Raw genomic sequence first — 22,448 nt, 5'->3', positions numbered from 1 at the left:
TTGTCCACCGACCCAGGGACCCCCATACCAGATTTGTGTTATTAAAATGTTTGAAAAATCTTCAAAATATTCCACATTTTATTTCAAGATGTTCTAGAAAGTAGCAGATCTACAAGATCTGCTATTTTCAAAAAGCAGATGTGGGTATAGGTTTAAAGTGTGCATGTGTTGCTTCTTTTAGGCTTGTTTTCATAGACCTGGCTGCTTATTTCACTCGCAAAATCTGGCAACACTAGTTCCAACACGAACAGTCTTGTCTGCTCTGCTGCTCCATTGGAAAGTTGTTTTACGTTACAAGCTTTATAAATCGGTAAGTACATTGGAGAAATGCATAACATTATATTAACATGATATAGTCCCTCTGCAGTTGAAGGCACATGTAGTGTAAATGTAGTGTATAAAATGTTCTTTTGTAAGAAATGGTACTAGTAACATCACTAGTAGGCTATGTTAGGCATTCTCTTTATGTCTGTCTATTTTAGTAGCCTTCGATCAAGACTATCATGTATTTGATGATCGATGTTGACATTTTTGTATCTACGACAGTCTTGGCTAGAACCCCCCAGTGCGTCCTGCATTTTCACCAGTAAAGCCCGTACTTCTCCATACGTGCACAAAGAAAATATATAAGGTGCTGACCCGGTTTCCCCAAATGTTAACTCACGCTTCGGAGTCTTGTGCAATGTATTAGTCCGTATTTTTCAATAGATATGTGTTTAAATCCCGTCTGTGTCGGATTCTGTCTGAAGTTCCCTGTATTCCTCAATGGGCGGTAGTGACGGGGCGCATCCGATGACAGCCGGAATTACACTCAATGTAAACTGGAAATTAAACAGGGGGTTAAATGGCGTTCGGCCACAGACGGGAGTAAAACGCATATTTATTGAAATATATGGACTAATACATCGCACAAAGACACCGAAGCGCTAGTTAACATTTCGGGCAACCGTATCAGCACCTTATATATATTTTGTTGTACACGTACGGAGAAGTACGTGCTTTACTGGTGAAAGTGCAGGACGCACTGGGGGGTGCAGGACAAGACTATCGTAGATACGTAAAAGGTAGATACGTAAAAGATAAGTAAAAGTCAGACTCGACAAGGCTACTATCTTATGTTAGCTTGCTAGATAAATGCTCAGTTATAATTTTGTGTATAATTTTGCCCCTTAAAGGTAGTAAGTATGTGATATTTTTTTGGTTAAAACAAAAAGTATTTTTTAAAAGGTTAAAGCACTATATTCTGATAGTAATCATTGCTATAGAGTGTTTGTTCAGTAACAGGAGTCTCCCCGTCTCTCCAGCTCTTTAATAAACAGAAAATACATTTTCCTGTAGGTGTCAAAATCTCAGCCAATCAGGAGAAAGTACCCAGTTTTAAGCTTCATTTTTGTGTTCCAATTTTGCCTGCTCATTTCTTAGTGTCATCACTTCCAATTTCACTTGTTTAATCTATATCCTGATTGAGTTCTCTATCCTGATAAAATTGGAAATGAAACTGAAACTGAAACTGAAAATTTCTGTTTTATAAAGAGCTGGAGAGACACGGAGACTCCTTTTACTGAACAAACACTCTATAGCAATGAGTACTATCAGAATATAGAGCTATTTAACACTTATTTTAACCAAAGAAAATCACTTACCCTACCTTTAACAGTTTAGGGTAAATGGTGGGGAAAATCTTTGATCAGTCTGCTGAATTAAAAGTGTTTTATCACTTACAGCTAAAGATAAATAAACCATATTTTGTGTAAGACAAGTTAGTGATGGAGGCAATAATAATGTCTTCCTGTACGAAAGGCTATTGCATTCATCACTTACTGTATAGCTAACGAGGGGTCTTACAGGCCAAGGACCCCTACAGAGACCCCTAGAGAGATGAAGCATGGACCCCCACTGTTGAATAACATTGAGTTACAGATAAAATGTATGTGAAAGAGAGATAGAAAGAGAGGGGGGGGGAGAGGGGGGTCGGTGAATGTAATTATGATCGGAATTCCCAGATCACATATTTTACTTTAAGATAAATTATCGTCCGATATACCGAATGCTGGCCGATTGATCGGCACATCACATGTAATTGTGAGCTTGCAGATCGGCTATTTTCGGTGAATGTTCCCCTCAGAATAGGGTAGACTTCCAAGTGGTTCATGTAAAAAAAATGTTCTTATCATAATTTTTTTTGGCAAATTGCCAGTGCCCTGTAGTAACTCTAAGGGTCCCAGACCCCCTGTTAACAAGCTGTATAACAATGTATCTCTTTAACTCACTAAAGACCTGAGGCCGATTCTACAAATGCCTTCTAAATCAGTAGTTCTCACACTTTCAAGATTTTTCAAAAATGTTCAAAAATAGCAGATGTACAAGCTTTGAATAGCCAACGCTAAAATCTGAAATGATACAGATGCTTTCCCGGTTTTAATGGGTTAACTCACTTACAGTTTTCATCTGTACCACACACCAGCCTGCCTGTCTGTCTGTCTGTCTGTCTGTCTGTCTGCCTGCCTGCCTGTCTGTTGGCCTTCCTGTGTCGGCCTGCCTGCCTGCCACTTGGTCTACCAGCCAGACATTAACAATTATAGGTGTGAATTATCAATAATATATACAGTATACCATATAGCCCCCTCTGCCAGACAGGCCATTGCCTTTTGAATGAGCTCATAATCTTTGTCATGTCAAATGCTTTCTTTCTCTTACCATGATGCATTCTATTGTACCGTAGTAATGAATCATCTAAAATGCCCTTGTGTCATGGTCGTTATATAATTATTTGACTACTTATTTTCTTTTGTATTTCAGTGAAATGGAGTCTCACTGGCTGCAGGGGATTGAACGCTCTCTCCGCAGAGAAAGAAACCTCGATGTTAAAAGGACGGTACACATCATGCCCCAGAATGAGACTCGAGACGAGTTCATGGACAGGCACCTGACTGAATTAGAAGACAAAGGTGTCGGGAAATTCTCAGCGATGAACAAAAGGGGAGTGGACAAGATCCAGTGGCGCTGCGAGAGAGCCACCAAGTGTAAAGGGAAGTCGACCGGAGATCCCGCGACCACCAGGGCCAACAGCTGCGGAGCCTATGTGTCGTTTACGTTTGTCGACAAAAACACGTTCAACAGCTGCATTGTGCGCCTAAAGGACGAGCACTCTGGACATCATCATGATGTCGTTATCAACAAGGGGGAGGGTTGTTCGGATTGGATTGTCGGTGATGTGATTTCCGACGCCACTGCTCATCAGCTGGGAGATTCCAATGGAGAAATCTCCACACAGCATACTCCCTCTACTACCACTACTGCTGCTGCTGCCACCACCAATACCGACAACAACACCACTGCCACCACCACTACCTCACACACAACAGCGCTCGCCCTCCCCAATCCCTCCACACATCATCACACTGCCACTCCTAACACTTCCACCCCTACCATTTTTAAAGAAATCGCTATGATTCTCCCTTGTTTATCCGGTGGTAAAAAGAGAAGGTATGATTTGCCTAACTGTATTTTGATATTAACCCATTCAATCCGGGAACGCATCTATCTAATGTCTTCTAAATCCTAACAGGTTTCTGAAAAACGTATGCTATATCAGTGGTGCTTTTTCATGTCAAGGACCCCCAAAGTTATGTATGTATTTGTCTGCCGACTCCCATCTAAAAATATTTAGTTCCAGGGAGGGACCCCCAGAAGCAAAGATTTGAGTTACAAATGTTTCCTTTAAAAAATATATATTGAAGGATTTGCACACATTTTCACGATTAAAAAATAATAATTAATTATTAATTAATTAATTATTTTTGAATAGCCAAATTATAAAATAATGGTTATAGCTAAAATCTAAAATGACACAGTTGCGTTCCCGCATAATGACTACATTTTGGACCTCTAGCACTATTTCACAATTACATTCTTACTTCCTACTTATCCTTGCTACTTATTGTCAATCAGAATATTTTATCTGCATGATACATGTTGTCCTTCATACTTGATACCCCCCCCCATCATTGTTATGTATGCAAGAAATAGGGCTCTTAGTAATTTGGATATCTATAGCACTTAAAACTAGGCCAAGGACCCCTTACCTGAGAGAGAGATGAAGCAGGGACCCCCACTACATATTGGATTCATGTTAAATGTGTGTTTTCAGACATTTAACCTCTTAAACCAGGCCCGGCACCAGGATGAAATGACTAAGGGTGTAGTTGAAAATTGTGAGGGTGCACACCAGTGGCGACGCATGCATGTGTCCCGACCCGTGCGCGTGCGAAAATTAGCGGTTATTTGGTGGATTTCAGCCGTTTTGGGGCGTTTTTATGTTACTTTATTTCGGTTTTAGGGTTAGGGTTAGCTTAGGCTTATGTTATTGAATTTTTATTTTTGCCTGATTTTACCGGGGTTTTTTTTAATCAAAAAATTAATTATAAAAAAATTTGAATTTCCAAAAAATAAAAAAATTACAACATAACTTTGTAAACTTGACCTTTGGCTCGGTACTTGGTCTGCTCTTTTCCCCCCTGTACACCAAACCTCTTTGCCGAAAATAGCCGATCCGTTGTGAGCTTGTAGATCTGCTATTTTTGGCTAAAAAGAAAAAAAAGGATCCCTATCACAAAAAAGATTTGTTGGAACCCCTACAGTATCTCTGGGAACCCCCTAGGGTCCCGGACCCCCTGTTGAAGACCCCTGCACTAAGGGGACAAGTGTAACAGAAACACACAAGGACAGATGTGGGGGGCTAAGAAAAGGTAGTGGAGAAGAGAAGGATCTTGAGGTGGAATTGAAAAATTGAGACTGAGAGAGACTCTGACAGTCCCTAATGTCTTGGTTGATGGAGTTCCAGAGCATGGGCACTGCCCTGGAGAAGGCTCTCTCTGTCCCCAAAGGATGGACGTAGACAAGGCACAGAGAATGTATTAATTAGACCAGTGTTTCTCAAAATGTGGCCTGTGAGGATATTGCAAGTAGATGGGCCCCCAAATAACTGGCAAAACGCCTAGATTGTAATGATAATATAACAATCATTCATTCACAATCGATTGGCTGATCATAAAACTGAACATTCTCTGAAAATGCAACGCTTTTGTGATTTCCTCCAGGGGGGTCCCCACATGATTTTGGGGGGGTCTCCAGATGACAGTAAAGTGACAATTTAAGGACTTTTAGGACCTTTGTAATACCTTTAAAGAAAAAAAATTAAATGAAGAAAGACCATTACTGCATTAAAAGTAATCAATAAACTATACTATAAAAACTGGTCAAACATTGGCCAAATTGACAAAAATGTACAACTGTCAAAATAAGAAAGAGGCAGACATTGTGAAAATAGCTGCGAGGTGTTCCAAGTGCTTGTCAGGGTGGTGGGTCCCCAGTTCAAATATGATTATTTTGGGGGGTCGCGGCCTGAAAAGGCTGAGAACCAGTCTTATTAGACTAATGTTCTCATTTGACACAATGCCTCGTCTTTCATGCATTGTACTGTTGTTCATGCAATGTAATGCGATCATATTCGTCCACCACACACAGATGCAACATCACAGTGGAGGAGTTGGGGCGGCGGATTGGTGCTCCGGAACGTATGTCTTTCACATCCCTCGTGGCGTACCTCAGGGCCGACAACAACATGAGGAAGGAGCTCCAAGCCCAGCTGGAGGTAGCTGGGATAAAGCCCAACTTGATCACAGCCGAGACATCCCTGTTTTCTCAGCTTTGTGAAGGCAAGTTGTCCTTTTTTTTCTTTTTCAGAGAAAATTGTGTGCACATCCCACGCCTGCATTTAGGCCAGGTGCTGGACATCAAGGGAAGAATCAAGGATAAGAAGAAGAAAGTCTGCACACTGTTCTCAAGCTACAAAAAAACATACTTTTTTCGACCTTCTAGGTCTTCATCAGGCAAATATGATATATAGATACATATTTGCCTGATGAAGACCTAGAAGGTCGAAACGTTGCATAAATAAAAAGTAATTTTTTTTGGAGCTTGAGAACAGTGTGTGGACTTTCTTCTTCTTATCCTTTTTTTTTCTTTTTACCATAATCTTCATAAATCACTGACACTTACCTGATTTTATTTTATTTATTTGTTTCAGAAGAGGTAGATGCTTTAAGCCAAAGCCTGGCTGGCCTGGTGCAAAGCCATCTTCCTTTTGAGGACCTCAATGTCATTCCCGAGGCCGAGGATGAGGATCTGACTCTGGGGAGGCTGTTGGTGTTCAAGTATGTTTCACGCTCAGTATACATTATGTACACTTTGCTAAAAACTGCTTCTCAAACGTTTTTGTGTCAAGGAAATTGATATGCATTTGGCCATGGACCCTCATCTGAAAATGTTTTGTGCCAGGGACCCCCAGAAGAGAAGATTTGTGTTAAAAGCATTCTAAAAGAATAAAAAATCTTCCAAACATTTTCACGATTTTTCAGACTAACTGAATAGAGCATGGAATAGACATGCTTAAATAGTGCATGGCATTTCAATCCAGTTCCTGAAGTTTTAAAGAATGCATAAAGCAGCCCTCTGCTACCAATAACTATAACGTCGCTGTCGGATGAGGACCATGTATGTCCAAAACCGTTTTTATTTTTATTACTATTTAAAGAAAAAAAAACATATATAGTGAAAATAGCCAATCTACAAGCTCACAACGTGTTGCATCGTGACGCGTTGTGAGCTTTTAGATCTGCTCTTTTCACTACTTTTGTGTTAACCTGTTGTATGACGAAGTAGGGCTTTAATTTACCCAAAAAAATGTGGCGATACGAAATATGGAGATACAAGGTTTATGCCCGACAGCAACGATATGCCAAAATATAATTCACTATGGAAGTCCAAAGAGAAATTTAAAAGGATGAAAGTGTGCAGAGCATACATCACAATACAATACATCAGTGGTTCCCAAACTGGCGGTTGGGTCTCCCAGGGGGGTCCCCAAATTATTTTGGGGGGTCCCCAGGTGATTAGCTTAATGTGCAACATTCTTTTCTCACTCAACAGTAAACAAACCAACATACAGTATAAGTGTATACAGGCTATCTGCACATTTCTAAAATTACAATTTAATGACCTTTAAAACATTTTTAATACCAAATTGTCAAATATTACTTAAGACAAACATTGTGAAAATATCCAAACTACAAGCTCACAAAGCCTCACACTTTTAGCTCGGCTATTTTCACAATATTTATCTTTGGAACCGAGTCAAACTAAATGTAATGCCTACAATTCCAAGTGCTTGTCAGGGTGGGGGTTCAAATATGATTATTTTGGGGGGTCGCGGCCTGAAAGGTTTTGGAACCCTTGCAATACATGACAACACACACAGTGTGCAATGTGCACACATCACTGAATTCCTTGCTCCAAGTCTATTGACATAATTTGGTATGTGGTATACAATGCTTCTCACAGTCATTACTGTATTATATTCATTACAGGTCCCACCTGAGGAGAGGCATGGAAGCCATTAAAAACAAGGCGCAAGCTGTGGACCTGGCCTCTCACGGATTTATGTCCAAAATGTTGGACCTAACACTGTCCATATTTGACAAATGTATAGAAAACCAAATGAACAGTTTAAAACAAAATTAAGTAGTTGGGTAACTCAAGTCATGGGCTATCCAACTGCTGTTTGTTTTTTCTCGATAAAGAGGAATGTGAAGGACCGACGGTCCAGAGACCTTTGCATTTTGTTGTTTCCGAAGCACACAGTCAAGGTTTTTTTTTGGTCTCCTAGCTGTCGAGTTCTATTTTATATGAGGACATTTCTAATTTATTTTATACTTCTATGTACTGTATGATATTATTTCAGGAAATGGAAGAAAATATACTGTGTTCCAATGTAGCTATTTAGTCACATGCTTTTGTTAATACTTAAGACCACTTTCACTTTCAAAAGTAGTTAAAATAGCAAATCTATATTGTGGTTTTCATTGTGATCTGGATCAAAGCAAAGCAAGCACCAGTGGTGGACAAACTACTCAACCACAGTACTTGAGTCAGAGTATAGATACCCTGAGTCCTGGTCAAATATTACTCCACAGCAAGTGAAAGTTGCTCAGTCAAATTTGTACTTGAGTTACAAATTTGACTGGAGTAGATCTGCTGATTCACTATACAGTATTTGTTATTGGGCACAAGTGGTTAACTCGATAATTCATAATGTACTTTTTTTCCTTTCCTAGAAATGTGGTGGAGTGAAAAGTACAATATTTTTCTTTGAGATGTGAAAGTATCCGAAAATACAAAAAAATAAGTAACAGTACTCAAGTAAAAATATTACATTTTGAATTGTTTGAGTCATTTTGACTAAGCAGCAGTAGATTAAACAAAATAAACATCAAGGATGTAAAAAATGTGATGAGTCATTTGTTAAGTATTACACAGTTGATTTTCACTTTGTTCTGTTATTATCAGTTATCATAGTACAATATCGTCTCTGTCGGGTGGAAACCTCATATACAGTATGTCAAACAGTTAATTTTGGCAATAAATAGCAAAAGTAGCAGAGCTTGCGGATCTACTACTTTTGATGCTTTTGTGTGACTCTGTAGTATGATCAAGGAGGGCGTTCATTTACGAAAAAGTTCAAATTAAAGTTGATATATGGAGATAAGAGGTTTCTGCCCGACAGCAATGATACTGTATATGCCCCATTATGGCTGGTAGTGTGTTCCCTCTCAGCTTAGGGTTGTGTTAGGACAGAGGTAGGCAACCTGCTGCTCTACAGCGTCTCCATTGGCTCCCTGTTGCTTTGGCGGGGAAATCGATAATATGGAAATGAATATCGGTTAACGTTTAACATGTATCATAGTTGTTATTCTTGCACTTTCCAACTGTAAAAACAAAAACATCTGAATAGAATGGTGTGTGGACAGATTTGTCCTCAGCATTATTTAAAATAAATAATGTTTTTGTGGCTATTGATTACTATTTCACTGTTGCTCTGACAACCTTTGGGACAGAAAGATTTCAAGTGCCTAATTCCATATGGTTTTCTCTGTCTCGTTTACCACCTCCAAATGTCCTTTGAAAAGAACAAATGCTGAATTGTGAATAAGGTCTAACAACACTATACTGTATAGTGCTATATTTAACTCTGAGTTACAGACGCGTAAGGGTCCGCTAGGTTCCATTTGTACACTCAGGGTTAGGATTTTATGGTGTAGAATGAGGGACGCATCATAGAACATTTTATCAAATGAGAGTCGGTGACCTAATGCATACCAAACTGGGGGTCCTTGATATTAAAAAGTTTGAGAACCAGTGCTTTTAAGTCATTATAATACTAACACAATAGAAAATGGACTCATCCTTCATATATCAGCCTTTTATTATTTGTACAATCAAAAAGCCTCATTGTGCTGAATAGAAGTTCAGAAACTCCCACCCATCACACCTGCTGCCCACGCACAGCAAGAAGGCTGCCCGGAAGTCACATTTTTGAGCAACAGTTTGTGCTAAGTCTGTGTTACGTCACACCCTGTGCATATATAACAATGACCAGTTGGGTGTGCACACCCATTATATATTATAGTGCAGTTTAATGGTAGTTTATTTCTACATTTAAAAAAATATAGTGCTCCCTTCCACTTGCACCTCAGACCTCATGCCCAGTGCACCACCCCATGGCTTAGGGGCTGTGGACTGGGTCAATGCTGCAGAGTTTGTGCCAGGGCAGCCCTACACCAGACGGGCTGGGCCTGTGAACGCAGAGAGTCCCGTCCCTCTCGTTGAGGATTTTGAGACGGACCGGGCTGTTATCGACAAAGAACTGAGGACCCAGCTGTGTCCATACGCTGCTGAATTTGTGCCAGGGCAGCCCTACTGCGGACGGGCTGAGCCTGCGAAGATTCCTGAGAAAGACCCGAAGAACCAGCTGTGTCCACACGCTGTGCTCGGTGAGTGCTGCTTAGGGCTTGGCTGTGCTTACCTCCACGGTGACGTCTGTGACATGTGTGGCCTGCGAGCGCTCCATCCCACAGACGACGCCCGGCGTTCGGAGCACACCAAGGCTTGCATCGAGGCCCACGAAAAGGACATGGAGATTTCCTTCGCCATCCAGCGCAGCAGGGACATGATGTGTGGCGTGTGCATGGAGGTGGTGTTCGAGAAGGCCAGAGCCAGAGAGCGCCGCTTCGGAATCCTCTCCAACTGCAGCCACTGCTACTGTCTCCGGTGCATCCGCCGGTGGAGGAGCGCCAAGCAGTTCAAGAGGAATATCACCAAGTCTTGCCCCGAGTGTCGAATCACGTCCAACTTTGTCATCCCCAGTGAGTACTGGGTCAAAGACAAGGACGACAAGGGGAAGCTCATCCAGAAGTACAAGGACAGCATGGGGAGTAAACCATGTCGATATTTTGCAGAGGGCCGGGGATCCTGCCCATTCACCTCAAACTGTTTCTACAAGCACGCCTTCCCCGACGGTCGCCTGGAAGAAGAACAACCCAGGTGGAAGCAGCCGGGATCCAGCAGATGGAGGCAGAAGAAGATGGTAACGTTGGATGAGATGCTTCTCATGCTAATGGCCGTGGGCACCGATGATGACACGGATTCCGAGTATGAATACTTGTTTCATGAGGAGATCTGGGCCATAGCACCCCTACCCTACAAACCACAGTCAACCCTGCACCCACACCTAACCCGACTCTAACCTAAGTCTGGAAGGTAGCAAAGCTTGAATAATTTTTGTTATAGCCTATACATAATGGAATAGCATTGTTGTTTGTTTATTTGTTTGTCAGATTTGCTTTTATTTGGTTTTACTCAATTTATTTGAATTATCTTGTACAGTCTGGCTAATGTGTTGTAGTCCAAATAAATGAAATTGGGCTGTAAAAAAAGGCTGCAGTAACAGTAAAGCAGCATTTAGTAAAACAAAGTTGATAACTCTATGTGAATCGGAGGATGCACATGGTACTAACCGTACTCTACCCTCCCCCCAACAGTGGGGATTTGCGAAACATAAATACATGAATTGTATTTCTTAATTTTTTTTACAAAACAAAAAATAACCCCAAAAACATTATCTCTCAAAATTCCAACCCTACGTCCCCGTCGTGAGAGTTGGAAACAGGTAACGCTGACTAACAGGGCTCTGGTAAAACTTCATAGAGGCTAATAATCACTTGTGTGCAGTGGAAAACATTTAGATCACCTAAACATTGAATGAATGTCAACGCCATTGTGAACCTGGGAACAGAAGGCTGTGTGATGCTGTTTCATCTGGATGTCCATACACTGTATGGACAAAAGGTTGAGAATCAACCTTTTTTTTATCTCAAGGACCCCCATTTGATATGATTTTTATTTCTGAGACCTCAGTCTACACTTATTCTGGGACCCCAATCAACACTTATTTGAACTCTAAGAGTGTAAGAATGGAACCCCCATTCGTACTCTCTCAGAGTTACACACCCGTAATAAAGGTTCATTTGGTTCCTAACTATCAATCATTTTGCCCCCGGAAGCCCACTCAAGAACCCGCAGGGGTCACTGTTTCTCAACATGTTTTTCGTGTTGAGAAACAGTGCCATACAGAGAACAGAATGGTTTCACCACTGAACTGGAGTGACAGCTTGTACCTTCTTCTCATCTCTGCTATGTTTGCTGTCTTCTCACTACCACCAAGGAGCGTTCCCATTCCTTAAAGCGAACCCGATTGATTTCTTTCGTCTAAGGTGGCGAAGACAACTGTGGAGTGGAGGACGCAAGGATGGAGGTTTGAGTATTGGGACATACACTGTCATGGTCTGCCACCTCCGTCCCTCCCAATACACCTAATTCCTCCCATCGACCCTTTGTCCCATGCATGGGTCCCTCTTCACACCCATTGGTTGCTGTTGCTTGGTTGGACAAAAGTCCTCGCAACCATTGAAAAAACATGTGTTTGTCACTTGCCACATATTGATATTTAATATTTAATTCTTATTTTAAACTTGGCCTCAGTAAAGTGAAGCATCTTGGGTGTGGTATTGTCTTTCTTCCAAAAACGGGATATTTCTTTATCTTTTTGCAATCTCTGCATAAACAACAAGGAGGCTGAACCAAGCCGGAAGCCTGTTGATTAGTCGGTCAGGGACCAATCAGAAGGCTGACAAAGGGACTCACCTGTGAGGTCCATCTCATCCTGGTTGGCTTAACAACTCTGAGACTATCAAGTCTTCTGTTGTAGCCTATTGAGTATATGTTTATTGGTTGTATGTTCTTTCAATGTGTGCTTTATGTCTGTCTAAGTAAAGTCTAGTCTAGTCTACTTTTAATTCTTGTCTTGAGTTTGGGGTTCGAGTTGTTCAGGTTGGGGTTCTGCATTTGAGTTCACCGGTTGAGTTAGTGACGCACGCACGCGCGCACAAAGATAATGTTGATAACATCAGGTACCTACATATATGACACAGAGATGATCTGTGGATTAACAGAACTGTTGATCCGACTGACTTCCCACTGGACACTGCACTCCCTTGGGTCCTCAGCAATACAAGCCATGCTAGAAGTCCGTTGGTCAAACAGTTCTCGACACACTCACAGATTCCACACATTTAGAGAAATACACTAGTGCAGTACCCATTGTTAGAACATACTAGCATGTGTACTATGACATCAGTACTGTGACATCATCAGGCTTGTGTGCAGTGCCTGTTGCCAGAGGCCAGTCTTCTGTCATTATAGCCGTAAGATCCTAAAAACAAAATGTAGATTTTTTACACGCACGCACAAACGCACACACACGCACGCACGCACACACACGCACACACACACACACACACACGCACACGCACACGCACACGCACACGCACACGCACACGCACACACACACACACACACACACAGAAGAGTTTAAAATGTGTTTGCTCGCAGCAGGACAGAGTTTGCATGCTCACAAGTCCATATTCGGGCAATGGTTTGTGCCACTTCAGTGTTACGTCACGCCCAAGGCATATAGGCAAGGTATATATGTATGCAATACCTTTGAGAACGTGTCATATCCGTGAATCAGTGACTATTGCTTAAACTGTAAATACTCACTGTAGATGTCAAGATGACAGAGCGAAGGCACCATGAGACGACAGTCGACCAACAACAGGAGCAGAACAAACCCGCTGACAACACCCCCAATGTTTTAAATAAGGCCCTGTCTGGTCTCACCCCACGATGGAGGGACTGGTGGGTGCGAGGGATTGTGGCCTGGGGTCTGATGTTCATCTTCTTTCTAACAACCTACCTGGGCCCTGTTGCATTCATGCTGGCTGTGCTGGTTGTCCAGATTACGTGCTTCCGCGAGATCATCACCATTGGATACAGTGTGTACCACTCCTACCACCTGCCCTGGTTCAGAACACTCAGCTGGTACTTCCTGCTGTGTGTGAACTACTTCTTCTACGGCGAGACGGTGACCGATTACTTCTTCACCTGGGTGCAGAGGGAGGAGCCACTGCGCATCCTCAGCCAATACCACCGCTTCATCTCCTTCACCCTCTACCTCGCCGGTTTCTGCATGTTCGTGCTGAGTCTGAAGAAGAAGCATTACCGTCTACAGTTCTACATGTTCGGTTGGACTCACGTGACTCTGCTCATAATAGTGACCCAGTCTCACCTCATCATCCACAACCTGTTTGAGGGAATGATCTGGTTCATCGTGCCCATATCCTGCGTGATCTGCAACGATGTCATGGCCTACATGTTTGGCTTCTTCTTTGGACGCACCCCGCTCATCAAGTTGTCACCTAAGAAGACGTGGGAGGGCTTCATCGGTGGTTTTTTCTCCACTATTGTGTTTGGAATCTTGTTATCTTACGGAATGTCAGGCTTCCGCTACTTTGTGTGTCCGGTGGAGTTCAACAATGATTCCAATAGTTTCCAGGTGGACTGTGAGCCCTCAGCGCTCTTCCAGCTACAGGACTATGCTCTGCCTGGCGTAGTGGAGTCTGTGACCGGATGGAGCACGGTACGTCTGTACCCATTTCAGATCCACAGCATCGCCCTCTCCGCTTTCGCCTCCATTTTGGGACCCTTTGGCGGTTTCTTTGCCAGTGGTTTCAAAAGGGCCTTCAAGATCAAGGATTTTGCTAACACGATTCCCGGTCACGGTGGGATCGTGGATCGATTTGACTGCCAGTACCTCATGGCCACTTTTGTAAATGTGTACATCGCCAGTTTCATCAGGGGTCCCAACCCTGCTAAAGTGTTCCAGCAGCTCCTGACCCTCGGTCCAGAACAGCAGGTCTTCATCTTCAACTCCCTCAAAGCGCATCTGACCGAGAAAGGCCTGCTGCCAATGCTGGAGGCAAGCAGCTTCCTAGGGCCCCTCGACCCCATACACTGACACCCCCAGGTGCTCACATCTGCTGAGGTAGGTGCAACTAGCCTCTCCTGGAGTTCTGAGGACCCCTGCGGTGTTGGTGTTAGCAAGACCACACAGAGAAAGAAAACTGTCTAGAAACTAGAGAGACTACATCATCAATTTGAGTTAGTGAATTACTATCTCTGTATAGCTACTCATTGATGCCACTTTTGCTGTCAGGTGTACATTTCTACCATACATGGGATATCTTCTACAGCTATTATTTTGTGTGAATATCATGGTGCATAATCAATTTTATGGCGTGGATCTACAGCCGTCTAGAAGAGGGTTTGTGAGTCTGTCTGGAGATCATCTCGGATGGGGCTCGTATCCTGCTGAAAACCTACCCAAATGTGTGCTATATCATAGATAAGTCATAGATGATCCACACTGGAGGCCGAGTCCAGTGTAGATCCGAGATCTACATTGAAGCCAAGTGTTCCACATGATTCTATATTTTATGGCGTCTGTCTGACAATTTTGCAAACGGTGAGACTGCTGATCAACACCACATTTCTTGTGCACGTTGCCAGTAGGCCGAAGAAGCACTTCCACATATTAACATGTATTATATTTTTTTGTATAATAATAATACTAATAATAATGGAAGTCAAATAGGGCTCTGATCGGAATTTGGAGCCATGCATCATCGATGACATCACAGGCTGGCCACATGGAGTGCGAGATCCACATTATCCTGAGACCCACTTGATCCGATTTTCGTTTTAATGCACTGCTACGACTCTTGCACTGTACACGGCACTTATTGTTCAAGGGCAGAAAGGTCACCCAAAGCCTGGCTGATCCGTGAAGCCGGTTTTCCGATCAGGGAATCAGATGCCCATGGACACAGACACAGACCCGCTGACAAGAGTGAGATTTTTTGTTCTGGACAACCGCCAGTCTGACCGAATTCCCACTCTGCACAAATCATCCCTGGGGGTCATCTGCGATATACAGACAGACATACAGACAGACAGACACACACACACACACACACACAGGTTTTTTGAATTTAGATAATGGTAATGGGTTTTTATTTCCTTTTTTTTCTGTCAGATTTGATTTCATTACTGACATCTGACTTTGTACAGTCTGGTGGTTATAGTGCTTAATCCAAATCAATTTGGTCATCAAAAGCAAATTAATACAATGCCTTCTTGATATCAGTGAAAACTGATAGACCAAAAGGGTGTAGGCTGAAGCCTTAGCTTATTGTACCTACCCTTTTAACACTAATAACTATCATACGTAAGGAAGGAAAATACCACAAAACAACAAAACTAAACAAAACTTAAACTGTAAAAAACTTAACATAGATAAAGAAAGACGTGGTCTAATAACTACGTGACTTACATTTGAATCTCAAGCTCAGATATTTTACTTAAGCAAAAGTAGCAATACCCATACGAAAATAGTAAAAGGCCTGTGTTCAAAATGTTACTTGAGTAAAAGTGTAAAAGTATTGGCATCAAAATATACTTAAAGTACCAAAAGTACTAGTAACTAGTAACAAAGTAACTAGTAACTAAAGTTTTCAAATAATTGTAGTGAAGTAAAAGTACATTTGCCTCTGAGATGCAGAAGTAAAAGTAGAAGTAAAAGTATTGAAATTTGTAAATACTCGAGTAAGTACAGTACTTGACAAAATGTACTTAGTTACTTTACACCACTGGTGTCTGTCGGTACCCAGGATACTTTATGGTATTTCAAGGTCAGTCTGGCTATGAGTCCAGTACTCTCACATAGGCATGTCCATATTTGAGAATAATCTGGACACACAAGACAGATCATTTCAACTTTATAGAATGTATGTAACTAGTCTTAGTTTTCCTGCAGAGACGTATTGTTGGGAAAAGAAAAACTGCCTAAATCATTTTGATCAGAAAATGACTTAATCAGATTGTAAATCCTCATTTACCTAAACGGCAGTACTGAAATCAACGAAAGCAAAGGACCGTATGATAACTTAAATTCCTATAGCCTATAATAATCCTATACTGTCCTTGCTTTCCTTCTTATGGCCATTTGCCATCCCTCGTGCAGGTCCTTGTTGTCTGCCAAAAAGTTAAAAACAATAACCAAAACAATCCAATTCCCAAACAGCAAGCTGCTGGGGATTAGTAACTTAAAAAATCTTGCTTGCCAAAAATATATATATGCACACACACACACACACACACACACACACACACACACACACACACACACACACAGTGTTTGTATGGTCCTGTTAATATGAACCTTCCAGAAATATTATTTTTAAGATGCATCATTATCATCCCATGGACATAAAGAGGATGGCAAGAGCACCATCTGCTGGCAGACTTAAGTAATTTACTTACATATAAGATTAGTCCTTGCAACATTGGCACACTGAGGGGAGCCAGGCTCTCAACCCTGCTCGACCACTCTTAAGAAAAGGCCTATAATTATATCCCACCTGTCACAGATAAGTACACAACAAATGTGTAAATACTAAGATCCTGCTGCAATCTACACTACATTTGTTGTTGATGCCGTTTTAACGGATACATGAGACCTTGTAGAGAGCATCCACATATGCAGCTGGATAAAGGATCCAATTTACAATCAGGCTTTTGCTGCAATGGTCAAGCAGCAGCATCAAGAAATGAAACACATCGAACTGGTGCCTACCCTGCAATGCTTTGGTCAATGCTCATACAACTGTCCATCATTTCCTTGAGGGCAGGTCCACTGATTCAATGTCAGACAACAGAAATGTCTCCTCCACTTACTAAATTGTGTCCAAAAGGCATCCTTTTCCAATGTGTGCATTTATGATATGTATTCATAGCTCTTGTTTCACCAGAAACTCTTATCCAGAACAACTTGCAACTCATCACACAAACAAACCTATGTCCAAAACTGTCAACTTCAGGAAATGAAGAAAAGCTGTGCCAATGGATCCGAAGTGTTTTTAGTCAAGCTATTGGTAACACTTTGCTCACGATTTATTAAACCCAGCGACTGGACTTTCACTTTAAACCTGTTCAAAAATAGCTTATCTACATGCTCAAGGCATTGTAATGAAACAGAGCTTGCACATCAGCCATTTCTGCTACTTATGTGACACTTTTGTATGAAAAAGTAGGGCATTTATTTGCTGAAACTAAAAGTTCAAATATGGATATACAAGTAATCTGCCCGACAAGTGCAAAAGCAACAGGGTAAATGGTTAATTAGGTAGTATAGACTATTAACCTAAAGTGTTTTTAAGAAACAAGGATACTAGGTCAACATCTGCCTCAACATGCCATGTTTACATTCCTTAAGATTTGTGGTCAGGCAAAACTACTCTTAAATATTAACCAACATAGATATTGTCATTGTCGGGCAGAAAGTTCTCATTGCCAAACTTTAACTTTGTGTTTTTTCGTAAATTAATGCCCTACTCGATCATACTACAGCGTCACACATAAGTAGCAGGTCTGCAAGCTTTTTGAATATGAATCCTGAAAACTAACAGTTTTGGACATTTCCAGCCGACAGACAATATGCAAACCAAGTATAACTAATTATCCACAACATCACCTGACAGTTTTATCTATATTATTTACTCAAGTATACACCCAGTTATCTATTATATATTATTTACTCAAGTATACACCCAGTTATGGAGACGATACAAGACTAGAGGTTTTTGTCAAACATTTTTTTATTAACAGTTACCGACACCATTAAGAACATGCCATGTTTACTGTGGTGGTTTACTTGTCCTCAGGTTTGTTGAAACAGTACGTGAGGCAGCATTTTCCACAGTAGTGCCTGTCAAAGTGGCTGGCCATGAACACACCAGCACCGCACTCGTCAGCTGGGCACTCACGCCTCAGGCGGTGGATTTTGCCATTCTCGTCAACCTGGAGGAAAGATGAGACATGGATTAAAGCAAAATAAAATCTCACGACTGGAATACTATGTATGGCCGAGTCCTATTATGAGATTTGTGAAACCGTGTGAAAGGAGACCCCCCCCACACAACAATTACAACAATATGTAAAATTATGAGGTTTTAGTAATACTGTTCCTGCAGTTCTACATACTGCCAATCAGCTGAATTAATCGCAGATTGAGGCTTTAACCTTATACAGGGCAATTATGCCCCATTTAACAAATTAAACTTCCTTCGTTTTTTCGGGGGGGGGAGCGGGTGACGTCGTGCCCTGTACGTTGTGTAAACATACTTTATTATTGTGGGCCGTCTCTGTGGATGTTTCGGGTCTGATTAAGAAGTGATGCATGTTCCTTATGATGTAAACAGTCATTTGTTCACGTTCAGTTGAACTCAGTTCTGACGTTACTTTAGTAACTGTCGTAGACTTTGCTAAAGCCCTGTTGCGATAGTATGACAATCAGTAGTGTAAATCTACCTCTGGTCCATGGCGTTAAAGGACAACTTTTTTATAAGGGTTATTTTATTAGTTTGTAGATAATTAAAAGGAGTGTTTAAAAAAAAAAAATCATTTATTGCTTTCTATCGTTATAGTGATTTTTAACTTGGGGCGGGGGCATTCTGTCCATTGGTAAATAGTCATGAAAGCAGCCTCCGATTTCCGTGAAAGTTTGTACGCACATCCCCACTAGGCCAAGGAAGAAATGCCACCCTACATTTTTCAAATCAGCCTCATGGTGGCGCTGTAACAGGCAGATTCACGTTTTGGCCTATAACTCTTGAACTGTGCAGTTCGAGACACTCTGCAGTGGCTTAACAAATATAGCATTTTAAAAAAAAATTGCCACTTCTTTTATTGGACTATAATACAGATTATCGCGGTAAAATCTAATTAACGGTACTAAAACAATCTATACCGCCCAAACCTACATGAAATGACATGCCTCAAATAGGGACGCTGGGTTTAAAGTGCTTACTTTTTGGTAAAGTTGGAATTAGCTAGAATAAAGATTACATGGATTAATCTGTGACATCACATCTAACCTTCATCTAACAGAGCTTCAGACCGGATAAACATCTCGTCAGTCCGAAACTACAGGCTACACACAACTTGTGACTGACGGATAGTGCCCTATCCGTGGTATTTTTATTCTAGGTTATAGATCTGATTTTACCTTGTAGTACTTGAGCACAGCGAGCTTGACCTTCTTCCTCTTGTGCTTGTTCTTCTTGGGGGTGGTGTAAGACTTCTTCTTCCTTTTCTTAGCACCACCACGCAGTCTCAGCACCAAGTGCAGAGTGGACTCCTACAACACAAGGACGTTTGACTTAGTAACTTTTCTAAGAGACATCAGATTGATTCTCATTACACACTTTCAACTAAAGCCAGCATTGACTCTTCCACAATCTTCTAATGCTATAGTCTGTCTGTAACCCCTCCTCACTAGAGCTGTGGCGAGGAGCCGTCATGAGTTTGACGGCTCCTCCTCCTGAGTTTGGTGCTTTATTAAAGGCGTTTCCCTACTGCTCTTAGTAGGTTAAATGCAGAGGACAAATTAAACTTAGATGTGCAAATGTGCTGTGACAAATGCCCCAAAATTATGAAGACTGAGCGTATAATGTTCTCACCTTCTGGATGTTGTAGTCGGACAGAGTGCGTCCATCCTCCAGCTGCTTACCAGCGAAGATTAACCTCTGCTGATCGGGAGGGATACCTGCAGACAGATGAGCAGGAATCTTATAAGGACCATTCAAAATTTTCATATTCATTCATATTGGCATTGCTCTCAAGCAATGCCAAGTTCTGATTTTTAGACACAAATCTTAATCTTTCCCATGTTTTAAACCCAAGAAAACTTGGTAGTGTGGTTTGGGTTGTGCAGTTACCTTGCCATTATTTAACTTCTCACTGGTGAGATATCTTAAATTAGAAATTGATATTCCAAAAATAGTTCCCTCATCATTGACTTACATTGCAGTAAGTTACATTGCAGTTAAGTTCTTCTGAACGCAAACAAAGCCGATTCTGACAATGCACATCACAAATAGTAATACATGCATTGATTTGATTTTTTTTTATAACAATGTCAACGTCCTGTTGATTTTACCATTTTATGATCCATCTTCCAAATTCTACCAGTAAAATCAATATGAAGTTGACATGTTTCCGGGAAAAGAATATATCCGCAAAGTTTTTTGTGATGTTATATAGTCAGAAAGAATCTGCCTTTTGCATTTGTTTTTGCTATAAGAGTGACATTAAGAGTGGCTTCATTGTGTTTAAGTCAAGGAGGAGACTATTTTTGGAATATCAATTTCAAATCAACAGAGCAATTATTGAAGATATCTTGCCAATATTTTGAGCCATGGCAGCAGGTTAACTACAACCCAAACTTCTACCTAGAAGATGCACACAGAAAAATCAACTCCAGATTGAAATTGGTCAAGGCGCTGTTCATGGTATCCAGACCTGCAGAGGAACACTCCATGAATCCATTGAATACGACGGGCTACTAAAAACCTCTCACTTCAATCTTTAGATACAGGAGAGCCTCGCATCAGTCACTTGCACACATGGATTGATGACATGTTCGTCAAACATGTCACACGGTTCAAGCTCTATATTCTGACGTGTTCTCCTCGTCTCTCTAGTCTAGGTCATTACAGAAAATACTTTTTCAGCACTGGATGCCAATTAGATCCAACCAAAAACCCTACAAGGACCATTCATCACTCAGCTTCAATATTAGTGTTCCAGTTCCATATTTGTTTACCCAGCTCATTTTGTTTAATAACTTCCAATTGTTTATGCTGAATCAGTTCTCCGTCCTGGAGGGACAGGGAGAGCCCTGTTACTGAACAAACCCTCTACAGAATACTATAGAAATACAGAGATATTAAATTGTCTTGTAAGATTTTTTTTTATGATTTTGTACAACAAATAAAATGATTGACTTTCTGGAATTGCACCAACAAACTGCCACTAGCTGGTGTTAACATCCCTTAATCAAGAGTAAACTTACCCTCTTTGTCTTGGATCTTAGCCTTGACATTTTCAATGGTATCTGAAGGCTCAACCTGTGGAAGAGATGGATATAGGATTAAAACGTTACCCTCCTAGTCATCCAAATCATGTCATCTTCACTGACTTCTGGATTGGTTGGTCAACGATCTGAACAAATTCAACCAACGTTTATCTAAGGCAGTGGTGGTTCTCAAACTGGGTCCTTATAAGGACCATTCAAAAGGTTCCCTTACGGGTCCAGTTGGTTCCATTTGTACACTCAAAGTTAGGATTTTCTAGTATATATTATTAGGGTCACAACAGATGTTATGTTGGGGAAAATGGGGGTCCATGGCCCTTGGAGATCCGTGCCGTTGTGCATTTGTAAATAATCCATTGTTAATTTATCAACTGTTAACTATTGAGTGTATAAGTTAAAATGAACTTTAGAAGGCTTTCACAGTGTAGCATAATAGTGACTTACATTTAAAAAAAACACTAGGAATATCTACAGTGTGTAGCCGGCCACACGTGCATGTTAGTGTTAGCTAGCCACTAGCCAGTGTTGCCATATTTGAGGAGAAATAAGCAACCAGGTCTAAGAAACAAGCCCAAAAGCAGAAACTAGGGCACTTTAAACCTACATACTGTATGCATTGAAAATATTTAAATAAAGACTGACATATTTTTTAAACATTCTAACACAAATCTGGTATGGGGGGCTTCCTGGCACAAAACATTTTCAGATAGGGGTTAGGAACAAATACATATTAATTTGCGGGTCCGTGGCATTAAAAGTATTTGACGTTACACAACAACGTGTTTACTGTAGACAAGTTAAGCTCAGTTGATGGCACGTATCGTTATTAATGTTTGGTAAATACATGTTAAAATACAACGTAGTGACTCCGAGCATGAAGGCACGGGAAGTCACGTTAGCATCACGTTAGCATGATGCTAACACTGTGCGGACGTCGTCTCGTCGGTCTCACCCACCTCGAGGGTTATAGTCTTCCCCGTTAGGGTTTTCACGAAAATCTGCATCTTGGCGTTCAACCCACCTGCGTATAGACAAGATAGAGATAGGTTTTAATGTTCGTTAAACATGTTAAATGTGTTATTTGAGGTAATAAATGAGTAAAATGGGAGAGCACGACATTACCACTGGTCGTGTCCTAATGGCGGATCATGAGAAGAGGGCT

General features: G+C 41.3%; 4 protein-coding genes across 5 annotated transcripts; 3 read left to right on the top strand and 1 right to left on the bottom strand.

Moving 5' to 3' along the window:
* Positions 1-195: 195 nt before the first annotated feature.
* On the top strand, positions 196-8,322 carry LOC308099931 (uncharacterized protein). Of its 2 annotated transcripts, XM_080448795.1 has the most exons (6): positions 237-310; positions 2,567-2,582; positions 2,800-3,486; positions 5,527-5,717; positions 6,089-6,215; positions 7,428-8,322. In XM_080448795.1, exons 3-6 carry the CDS (start codon positions 2,804-2,806, stop codon positions 7,579-7,581), a joined length of 1,155 nt encoding a protein of 384 aa, XP_080304921.1. In that variant the 5' UTR covers positions 237-310; positions 2,567-2,582; positions 2,800-2,803; the 3' UTR covers positions 7,582-8,322. The 2 variants fall into 2 exon arrangements, with proteins under 2 accessions (XP_080304920.1, XP_080304921.1); XM_080448794.1 differs by lacking the exon at positions 2,567-2,582 and having other exon boundaries at positions 196-310.
* Positions 8,323-9,598: 1,276 nt separating this feature from the next.
* Positions 9,599-10,642, top strand: LOC308100532 (putative E3 ubiquitin-protein ligase makorin-1; the record flags this gene model as incomplete). Its single annotated transcript, XM_080449598.1, has 1 exon — positions 9,599-10,642. The coding sequence occupies one exon, from the start codon at positions 9,599-9,601 to the stop codon at positions 10,640-10,642; it is 1,044 nt and encodes a 347-aa protein (XP_080305724.1).
* A 2,385-nt stretch (positions 10,643-13,027) lies between these two features.
* On the top strand, positions 13,028-14,311 carry LOC308100531 (phosphatidate cytidylyltransferase 2-like; the record flags this gene model as incomplete). The annotated part of the gene is made up of 1 exon (XM_080449597.1): positions 13,028-14,311. The coding sequence occupies one exon, from the start codon at positions 13,028-13,030 to the stop codon at positions 14,309-14,311; it is 1,284 nt and encodes a 427-aa protein (XP_080305723.1).
* Positions 14,312-17,990: 3,679 nt separating this feature from the next.
* On the bottom strand, positions 17,991-22,448 carry rps27a (ribosomal protein S27a). Its single transcript, XM_080449227.1, has 6 exons — positions 22,409-22,448; positions 22,243-22,307; positions 21,266-21,320; positions 19,872-19,957; positions 19,418-19,549; positions 17,991-18,210 (listed from the first exon to the last, which is right to left on the bottom strand). Exons 2-6 carry the CDS (start codon positions 22,288-22,290, stop codon positions 18,061-18,063), a joined length of 471 nt encoding a protein of 156 aa, XP_080305353.1. The 5' UTR covers positions 22,291-22,307; positions 22,409-22,448; the 3' UTR covers positions 17,991-18,060.

The sequence above is a fragment of the Gymnoscopelus braueri genome (genome assembly GCF_963280865.1).
Source record: "Gymnoscopelus braueri genome assembly, chromosome: 14".
Classification (NCBI taxonomy): domain Eukaryota; kingdom Metazoa; phylum Chordata; class Actinopteri; order Myctophiformes; family Myctophidae; genus Gymnoscopelus; species Gymnoscopelus braueri.
The sequence above is the reverse complement of the archived record's forward strand: the minus strand, read 5'-3'. Positions and strand labels throughout refer to the sequence as shown.